This window comes from Fringilla coelebs (genome assembly GCF_963513975.1).
Source record: "Fringilla coelebs genome assembly, chromosome: 5".
NCBI lineage: Eukaryota > Metazoa > Chordata > Aves > Passeriformes > Fringillidae > Fringilla > Fringilla coelebs.
Genome location: NC_140033.1, coordinates 12,530,661 through 12,540,958, shown reverse-complemented (window position 1 = coordinate 12,540,958; position 10,298 = coordinate 12,530,661). Strand labels below are relative to the sequence as shown.

The window sequence follows — 10,298 nt, the reverse complement described above, 5'->3', positions numbered from 1 at the left end:
GAAACCTCTTGTATTTACACAACAGCTTCAATTGCAACTTGGGTGATACAGTGTATATTATCTGTTTGTAATTTTGTGGAGGACACCAATCTGCCAGAAGTTTTGAGTACTTTGAAGGACAAGTATGGGATTACAGTTGGTTTTGTTGTGGGTTGTTTTCTTTTCCTGTTTTTATAATCATCAATAGTTTATTCTGTAAAATTACATACTTCAGAAAGAGTGACACTAAAATACACAACACCTAGCTAAGCAGCCACAGAGCAGATAGACTGAGTTACATGCATCAGAAAATAAATGTCAGTAATGACATGTTTTGTTTTGCATCTGTTAATTCACAACATTTGTCCCTAGAATGGTGACTGCTATGTTCTGCTTGGTGTTGATAAGATTCCACCAAGGGTGTGAGGTAAGTGATAAAAAATGAGACATCTTTGCATGAAGGCACATTGGAAAGTCTTGCATGATTTCAAACATCTCAGCAGCATTGTTCTATGAAGAATGCATTTAAAAATAGTTCTTTCTAGACAGAAAAAGAAAACTGAGACAACACTGTAGCAAGTTCTCATGCTCATGTATTTTTAGAAAAGGTCACTTGTTTGTGTCAGCTGTTAAAGCAACGGCTAAGAGATCAACTCTATCAAAAAAAAATGGTACTTGAAAAAATTTATTTGGAGAACACAGAAAAGGACATGTAGACATCTTTGTTGTTGAGCTTAAGAAACCATGTATCAGCTATACCTAGAACACACTGGTCCTAATGTCTTGTCAGGAGAATAAAGTGCATAAATTCTTAGTGTCTGGCATAGTCTTTACTTTTCTTAGTCAAATTCAGTAGCAGAAAACATTAAATCTACAAAAAGTTGCAAAACATTAAGTGATTGTAATGTAACTTGCTTATTACAAACTGTACAGTGTTTTAGGAGCAGTGGGAAGGAGAAAAGGAAGTTCACTGTCAATGCAGCAATTGTCAAGTTTCTGACTGGGAATCATGCCAACTTCTATTTCTGCCTTAACTGTATTCCTGGTGAGTTAAAACTACCTACGCGGATAAATTAGATATGTGTAGCTTTACCCCTGTATTGATCAGGGCATGGGTGTGTCACAGTTTCAAGGTCATATTTTTCTTGCAGTTATAGCTATTTGCAAAGTGACCTTCTGAAAATAAGTATCTATTGTAGTATAGAAAGAGAAGATAGTAATGTTTTCTAAGAACAGTGAGTACGCTAAATTAGAAAGATGAAGTACTTGGTAACAGTTTAGGTGATACAGTTCTCTTAAAAATGGAACAAAGTGGAAAACTTTCCTAGCCTTTACATCTGACACCTTTTTTAGTTTCTCTGTAGTGGAAGTTTTTTAGTAGTTTGGTTTTTGAAGTATTTTCCAGTAGGTTTTCTGTTCATCAATGCAGGTTCTGTTCATCAATGTTCAGGTTCTTTTACAGTGATGTTTGTATGGATTCCACTTCATTTTGAAGTAATGCTGGTTTGCTGACTAAAACTTTATGGGGGCTAATTCTGCAGAAGCACTCATCCCAGTGATGCTCCAGTGGCAGAAAAAAAAAGGAGTAAAGATAGGAAAGAAAGTCCAAGGGCTACTACAGAATTGGAAGCTTTTGTAAAAATGTATATGATGCTGCTCCTGTAGAATTTTTTTTAATAAGAATGAGACTGCTGAATTGCAGTTGCAGATAATCCTTGACTCCTAAGAAAATACTTTTTAAAAATATGTCTGCTTTCCCTAAAGTGACAATTTTAAAGCAATACAAAATCCTTTCAATTTTTGTTCAAGTGTAGAAACCTTTCATAGTTGTGGTTAATTGCACTGCAGTTTGGCTAAATTGAGTGGATATACTAAGCAAACAAAAATGGAGTTTAAGAATAAATTCCCTACAGGTACGATGAAAAAACCTAGGTTAGGTGACTTTAGTATGCAACTTTCATTGAAGATACTAATTCTGCAGGAAGCCAATGATAGTTTGGTATTATTTTTATTTAATATTATTTTGTAAGATTCAGCTGTACCATTTTCATAGGTAGACTAATAAAATATAAATGCCTAATCTCCAATTACTAAATCTTTAATGCACAATTCTAATGAGGTATTTATTCAACCGCTCTAAATACTTAAAGTAAAAAAAAGGTCTTTGACATTGCAAAGGATATTTTCATTCACTTCACTCATCCATTTAAAATGCTCATTTTACATATAAATGCTTTCATGTTTTAAACTGTTTGCCTCCATTGCATAAATGTAGCAACTGTGCAGTGGTTTGTCAGTAATAATGAAGCTTTTCTCTTGCTTGTAAAAAATACCAGATAGTATTTAGGGCTTTTTTTTTTTCTCCATCATTGTTGTATTGTTTACTTGTTGCAGGCTTCCTTAGCCTAACATTGCCAAGATTAGATATTTCTTCAGGTCAGTCTGTTTTAAGAAAACAACACTATTGTGTTAATATTCTCACAACTTGCTCTTTCACTTCTGTGTCAGGGTGATGCAGCAAAGATGCCAGTCTCTGAGCAAATGGGGCAGAATCCCTGCTGAGTGTGAAGAAAATTGAGTCTTCACTGTATTCCTCAATCTTGGTGCCTTTTTCATCGTTCATGTTCTTTTTCAAGTTTGCTGCAAACGCCAGGGCTCGAACCAGAATATCTCTGTTTACACAGTTGTCAAAAAGTAACACCAGTGATGGCACCTAGGATATTGAAGAAATAGTCCATCCTTAATCACCAGCAGTAAGTACTTGTAACTAAATCAAACTTAAGAAAATGGAAAAAAATGTGCATCTAAACCATCTAAAGCAGAAGTTGTATGACCTCCCAGTATGCTGTGAACTCCTGTCAGAAACTTGCACAGTGTGCATATTTTCTCTCTAGAAAAGACTGGCCTGTGCATCAATGGGCTAATAAATGCTTTGTATTTTCAATCTCTAAAATGTGGTTGTCTGGAAAATCCCATTTGGAAGACAGGGTCTGCTTTACTTCTCAGCCACGTTGATTTTGCCCTGAATGTTTTTGTTAGCATATCTGATAAATGAAAAATTATACACTTAACAGAGAACTGAATATTTAACTATGCTAACCTTGTTTGAATAATGAAAAGACAGCCTTATCTAGACTAGCTTTGCTCATGGTAGACAGCTCACAAATAAAAGCCATGGCATGTTTTAAGAAAGCTACTTTGGGGATGGGGAGGAGGATGCAGCCCCTGACTCTGTTTTGGTGTGAGGAATTGAAACTGAAAGAAACCTGTGTGCCAAGGCCAACACATCAAATGTCACACAAATTTCTCCATGAAGAAATAAGTAAATGCACAGGGAAAGAGCACTTAGAGGCAACAGTTTTATGGCTGCATTTGAATAAAGGGGTGGAGATTCCAGTGGAATTTGGTCGGGTTTGGTCCAATACATTGGCTATAGAAACAGCAGTTGAGAGTTGAGAAAGATCACTTACAGTACAGGTTCTATTTGATGATTTTCAATCTATATACTGACTGTCTGTCTGGAAGTGAAGGTTCGGGTTCCTCTTACATAATACAAACTGAAGTTCATGGTTTACCCATTTGGTGGAAAGGGAAGGTTAGAACAGGCTTCTGCAAGTTATTGATTATTTGGAATAGTACACAGGAAGTACAACCAACTGTCTCCAAGTCCTTGTGCCTCTCCCTCTCTTAGTACAGTATCTGTATTACACTACCCTCTGCAATAAAGCCCACCCATGAAAGAATGTGCACTTAGCTACTGATTTTAACCAAGCAGTGTCTAGAATTTATTCTGGAATTGCGTATATATTTCTAATACATTCACATTCTTCTAGTGCATGCAATATTTAAACTGGTACACATGTATATATGCCAAAAATAAAATGAAGCAACAAGAATCTTACTTGAGCTCTGAGAAGATGTCTTGTCATGGCTGGGTTTGCAGATAAGTTCACAAGTACTTTCAAAACTTGAATCTGAAGTGAGGAATGTTCAAGTTCATTAAAAGCTCCAAAACAGTAAGTAAAGCTGTAATGGGTATCAATTATGTCAAAGTTGACTTGGGGATGAAAAGGCAAAATGGGTTAACCCATGTCTTGAGTATTTTGGTATAGGGAAAACCAAGGTATAGACATGTTAGAAGCAAATTCAGATTGACTTAAACATCAAAATAAGGCAAGACCCATAAACAAATCCTAGGCTAAATGCAGAACATGTTTACAATACAAAGAAGATGGTTAAGTACTGCATTTAAAATGATCCAAAGCATATACAAATATGCTTTGTGTTTTCTTGGACCTTGTGATGCTAGTTTTTAAACACTAGGGAAAGGCCATATTACTTCCTGTACTTAAGTACAATAGGTGTGTTATGTTTAGTGGAAATGTATTTTTTGGAAAACTGTTTTTGATCTGATAGAGCAACCACATACACTGATGGTACCACAACATCTTGAATAAAGCTGAGTTTGCTCCCTAACTGAAGCTCGTGTCAGTATTACAGCAAGTCACAAAGAAGCATGATTCCCACTTGCAGTCACTAAGGTTGCCATAATGGAACTAAGGTCCATAACTTAGGATCACTGTTTGGCATGTTTCCCTGCAGAGATTCATGCATCAGTGAAGCCTTTCCCATGCAGGTTCTCCTTGCTCTGTGATGCAGTAGCAATGTTTAGAGCAGAAGAGAATTCTGGAGTTGCTATGGCAAAGGCACAGGGCAATCACAGGGCATCTTGCACTGCTTTGGGAGAGCTGTATCCTGATGGTTCCACTACCAGGATTCCTTTCCCTCCCCTGTTTTTGAATTTATATTGTGAAATTAATACAGATCCATATTTTAATGCATAAAATCTGTTATCATTAATGAATATTTGTTTTTTCTTAGCACTGTCTAAACCATTTCACCAAAACATTGAGAAACAAGGCAAGCAAAGCAGCTTCATTAATGGCTTGTAAAAATAAGACTACCCAGTACCTGTGTCCTTTCAGTTCCTTCTGAAAGTAAATGAAGAAAGCATGGAATTGAGCTTATCATCTTTTGGTGGTAGTCACTGGTAACAGACATATTTGTCAACAGCCTGAGTCCAGCTAGCTGCACATCAGAGTTCAGGGGAGCTGACTCAACAGTCCCACAAACTTGTGTAATAAATACCTGGGGAAAGCGGGGGGGAGGAAATAAAGAGAGAATAGTTTTTAATAAAAGCATATTTTCTGTCACAAGTAGTATCAATGGCCTAGCTACAGTAACATAAATACTTCCTGAACATTGCTGGCTGAATGACAAAGGTTCTTGGAATTAAGTACATTTTTGTTTTCAAACATTCTAGTGGCATGACAGAAGCAGACCATACAGCATTATGCTCACTAATCTTCCTGAAACATAACTTGCTCAGAAAACTTAAACTGCTTTGCCTCCATCTCAGAAGTGACACAGCTGCTTTAAGGAGTTGTTTAGAAAATCAGTTGTAAGTAACTAACACCTTAAATATTGAGAACAAGCTAAGGACAAGCTTTGAAATGAAATCCTTTCAACCTATCATGTGGCACATTTACTGGAGCACACTGTAGGCACAGCAATGACAACTGACATTAACTACTATTTTTACCAGTTTTTCTTCTGGATGACAGCATACAAGAAACTTTGGAGTCCTAACTGAGGAAAAAAAAAATTACTCTTACCAAAGGAGTTATTTTGTACTTATACACCTAGACAAATATGGACAAGCACTACTTAATAAAAATTGCCTATTGCTGAAGGTGCTGCAAACTACTACGTGCAGTCACACTACCTTTTTATCAAGGTACTGAAACAAACTAGTAAAAATCTTCAAATATGCCTCAGCTCACCACTTGGACACTTTTTGATCTATTGATTAATCAGATAGATTTCTTTTTTCTTGATATTTAGTCCTTTCATATCCATAGCATGTACTGTATTTGCCAGTGGAACTTGTTATAATTTATACACGCTTTTCTTTAAAGATGGAAGCATCACCTGAAAAACTGGTCTTGTACAAACCCAGGGGCTCAATTACTCTTTTCTTCTCCCTCACCTAAGGAGTCCAGGCAAGTTCAATCTGCAATCCATTCTGTTAAACAGCCACTGCTGATGTCATAGGCATGTTTGGAAATCATCTTATCTCACATAATTTTGCTATAATCTTAGCAGCACAATCTCTCTTTAATGGTATTTTGTGAAAGCTGGACACAAAACTGCATAGGTTCCTGTCTTTCATTTTAAAAGTAAATGCCAGTGAAGCAATGCATTTCTAAGCTATCCTTTCAGTTAACCAGATCTGCTGACTTGTATGTCTATCATCAAAGCATTCTGGCATCCCGGCTTGCATTTAGCAAATATGCTGAAGGACCTATACTATCTCTTTGCCTTGGTTACTTTGGTTTTTCCCATTAGAAAAGAATCTTACCTGTAGCTCTTCCTGATTTTTAATATTCATACTCAAATTATTAAGTGCATTTAGTGCTTTTTCTTTAACTTTGGGAACGCAGTTGGAGAGCATCCCTCCAATAACAGAAAGACCATCCAAATTTCGGATTATATCCTGAAATATAGAAGATATTCAATAGGATTTTTAAAATTTCAATTTAAATGCTGAAGCATTCCCTCAGTGTCTCCATATTGACAAAAATCAAGTATGTGAATGAAGAATTCAGAATTGACTACTCTGTTTAAAGAGAGTGTTAGCAGATACTGCTTTATTGCTTTACTGAAACTAAGAAGGGTTCTGCTTAGGAACAAAAGTATTAGTTGCTATTACTTCACAACAGTACATCACCTTTGCTTTTAAAATCTGGTCTGCAAAGCATGCTTAAAGCATTTTACATTATAAAGAATAAAAGGAAATTACTTGATAATGAGTTAATAGAACGACTGAGCCAGACTGCAGTACCTAAAAGTCCTGCCTGAACAGGACTCAATTTTAAAATATAGCTTCATATTGTTATAGGTTCTGAAACTTTTTCCATTACACTTGTTTTTATTACTGTTTTTAATCTTTCTCACTTAGACTGTAACTGGCTTTAAAAAAAAATACTGCTCTTAAAAAAATAATTAAATGGACCAATAAGCTTTATGTCCAGTTGCATTCTAAGAAATTTTTATTAAGAAAGCCATTCTGAGAAGCCAAAATAGATGGCAATCATAAGTAGGAAAAAGGATGGGACCTTGGAGGTTAAACTGTTAAAAAGGCATGAAAACTGGCATCCAGCTCAAAGTTTTTCTGCATTCTATATGTCTGAACGATTTGGAGATGCCTCGATAGTTGTAAAATTGCTAATGTGCAAACAGCACACAACTTTGTGAGGGACAAGAAATATAGTTTATCTCACTAAATTTTAGATCTGAACCAGGAAGTATTTAACCTAGTATTCAACCCTTTCATTAACATTACATAATTGTAAGCAACAAAAGATGTATTTACAACACTTTTGAAGTATAGGCCTCTGTATGGACTTTAGGTGGTCCAAACATTATAATTTGATACACTCTGTGAAGCTGGTGAATTGTATTATTTGGGGCAGCAGAAATTAAGGCAAGACATTAAAGGATTTTAGAGCACAAGCTGTCCTAGCTTTCAGTCCTGTGTCACTTTTTAGCAAAACAGCAGCTCTCCTCTACCAGACTGGCTAGCATTGTTTTCTACAGAACAATACTCACTTGATTTACAGAGAAGGCAGCACTGTTGCTGAGAGTGATTAAAGCTTGCTCTTGAATTAATGGATCATCTGTGGCCTGGAGCAAATGAATAAGTTTCTGTAGAGCATCCACATCCATGGTATGGGTCGACACTGGAGGACTGCTGTCTGTCAACATTCAGAAATTAAATACTTGATACTAAGTTTGAGGCATTTCACTTAGTTGCTACTTAATGTTTTTTACAAAGCTGAAATTCAGCTCTCAGTTGTAGGACATATTGTTCTAATGTTGTGCCCAATCATCATGTCATGGTAAAAAGACTGTTTTATGACACTAAGATTTCCATCCTTTTCCTGAGTCCTCTAATTACCTCTTTTGAAGGTGGAGAATAAAAGGAACACAAAATTAGAGGTTGAGGTGCGTTACTTCCTGGTTAACCAATAGCAAATTTCCTCTGCAAAATTATTAGAAATATTCACCAAATGTGGTTTGGGCTTTTTTTGTGTGTCCCCAAAATAAAAAATGGAAATCTGTCTGGGCACTGTAGGAAACAAAACTTCCAGTTTACAGACTACTACTTCCAGAAATGACACTTTGCTGGTACGCTGAGGTCCTTTGACAAAGTAACAGCCACGATGTTAGGAGCTCTGCTGATTATGGCATCCTTCAAAACAAGGAGGAAGGCTGCTTCTGAGTCAGGATGATGTTATGGAGTACCTGACCTTTATAAAAGGGCAACAAATATTATCAAAGGCCATTTTCAGCTAGGTTGGAGACAGAACTATTTAGCCAGCTGAAGAGCCATGAAACCTGATCTGTGAGTGCTGGACTTAGTCATAGCTTAGTCGAGATGACTTCTGAGAAGCTAACAGTGCTTTAAATTCCACAGCTCTACATCCAACATTTGACCAGGCAAATACCATAGTATTCTTTCCGAGTTAAAAAAAAAAAAAAAAAAGAAAAAAAAAAAAAAAGAGGTCAAAGTTAATTAAGATGATTCAATAGCTCACTTCAAACACAAAATCGTTTTCATCCTCGTCTAAACACATTAGCTTTGAATTATAGGGGGAACACAACTGCAATAACGTAAGTAAACACACTGATCAGACGTGCGCTTTGGGGGACTAATAAAAAAAAAAAAATAGGCTTTTCTAAAAATAAACCACACTCCAGAGTGCCCCAAACTGCCGCACGGCTATGGAGGGCCGGGACTCAGGGCTGTGGCACCGCCTCTGTCAGGGCGCAGAGCCACCTCCGGGTGCCGAGCCGCGCTGCAGGGCCGCGGGCTGGGAACCCCCCGGGCCCCGCGGAGCCTCCCCCGGCCCCGCCGCATACCGGAGTGGGACACCCGCCCTGCCCTGCCCCGGCCCTCACCTGCCGGCGGGCCCCGCTCGGCCGCTGCCCGCCGCCCCCGCCGCCCGCCCGCCGCCAGCCGCCACAGGCAGTAGCAGGCGCCGGCCCCGAGCAGCAGGGCCGCCGCCGCCGCCTTCACCGCCGCGCCCCGCGGCTCCCACATCGCCCCGGCCGCGGCTGCGGGGCCCGCGGAAGCCACCGCCCCATCCGGCGCGGCTCGGCCGCGGCTCTGGCCTTCCCCCGGTCTCGGACGCGGGGGCTGCGCCCGAGGTGCCGCAGGGATGCCGAGCCCGCAGCTCCGTGTGGGGGCGCGGGAGAGGCTCCGCCGCTGCAGTTTCTGTTCTACAGGAAGGAATCACCCACGCTCCGGGCCGGCCTGGTCCCGCAGCGCGTTCCCAAACAGGCTGCCCTCTCGGGGAGGCCCGACCGCGGGAAGGACCGTCCTGCCCCACGGCAGCCCCTGGCCGCGGCACATCATCCCCAAAGTGGGGGAACGCCGTCTCCGCCGCCCCTGGCCCTCCGCCACCCCCCGAGTGTCCAGGCGGTCGGCAGCCCGGTCCCACTGGAGCCGGTGGGACCACAAAGTCCCCGGTAACATCTGTGGCAGGGCGCCACCGCCACCCTGCCCCACGGACGGTCCCCCTCGGCCCGCAGCAGAGCCCTGGTCCCGGCTCGTTGCGCCCCTCAGCGCCGGCCGGGGCACCTCGCATCCCTCCCGCTGCGCTCTGCTGCCTGCGGCGTGATTTTGTTCCGCTCGTTTTGTCACTAGCATGCTTCTAACGATTTATGAAAACTTTTGGAGCAGTAACAAGATGGAACAAAGCAATTCTGCTTTATCATCTATGTTAAAACGAGGATTTAAATGAAGACGAACGCGGTGAACTGCATTGGCACTTTCCCTGTTACGTTTAACTTCTGGGTTAATTACAGAAGAACCTCTAGATTCCAGCCAGGTAATTCCTTCCTCATGAGTGCAGTCAGTGGCTGCAGTCCTTGTTTTCTATCCGCCTGTCAGTCATAAAGATGACATTGGATCATGCTTCCGATATGCTGGTGGATTAGGTATTCTTGTTTGCACAGGAGAAATAGACTTAAAAATATCAGAGAGTAAAACTGGCACAACGTGAAGGACTGTGGGGGAAACAGGGTTGGTAGATTTGCCCTTAGAATTTGCAAGAATTTTGTGATTCTCTATGTTTCTATATTTTCCTCCCTCTTTTTCATGTTCACCTCTGTTAGTTACCAAATCTGCAGCAGGTGTTTTTCAGATTCCTTCAAACAAAAAAAAAAAGGCACAATGCACAAATGCAAGTTTA

The 10,298-nt window shown here is 40.1% G+C and overlaps 1 protein-coding gene across 1 annotated transcript; it reads right to left on the bottom strand.

Annotated features, from left to right (window-relative positions):
* Positions 1-537: 537 nt before the first annotated feature.
* ARMC10 (armadillo repeat containing 10) lies at positions 538-9,598 on the bottom strand. Its single transcript, XM_084206028.1, has 6 exons — positions 9,004-9,598; positions 7,651-7,796; positions 6,401-6,535; positions 4,951-5,127; positions 3,882-3,953; positions 538-2,692 (listed from the first exon to the last, which is right to left on the bottom strand). The coding sequence occupies exons 1-6, from the start codon at positions 9,143-9,145 to the stop codon at positions 2,441-2,443; spliced, it is 924 nt and encodes a 307-aa protein (XP_084062154.1). The 5' UTR covers positions 9,146-9,598; the 3' UTR covers positions 538-2,440.
* Between the last annotated feature and the right edge of the window lie 700 nt (positions 9,599-10,298).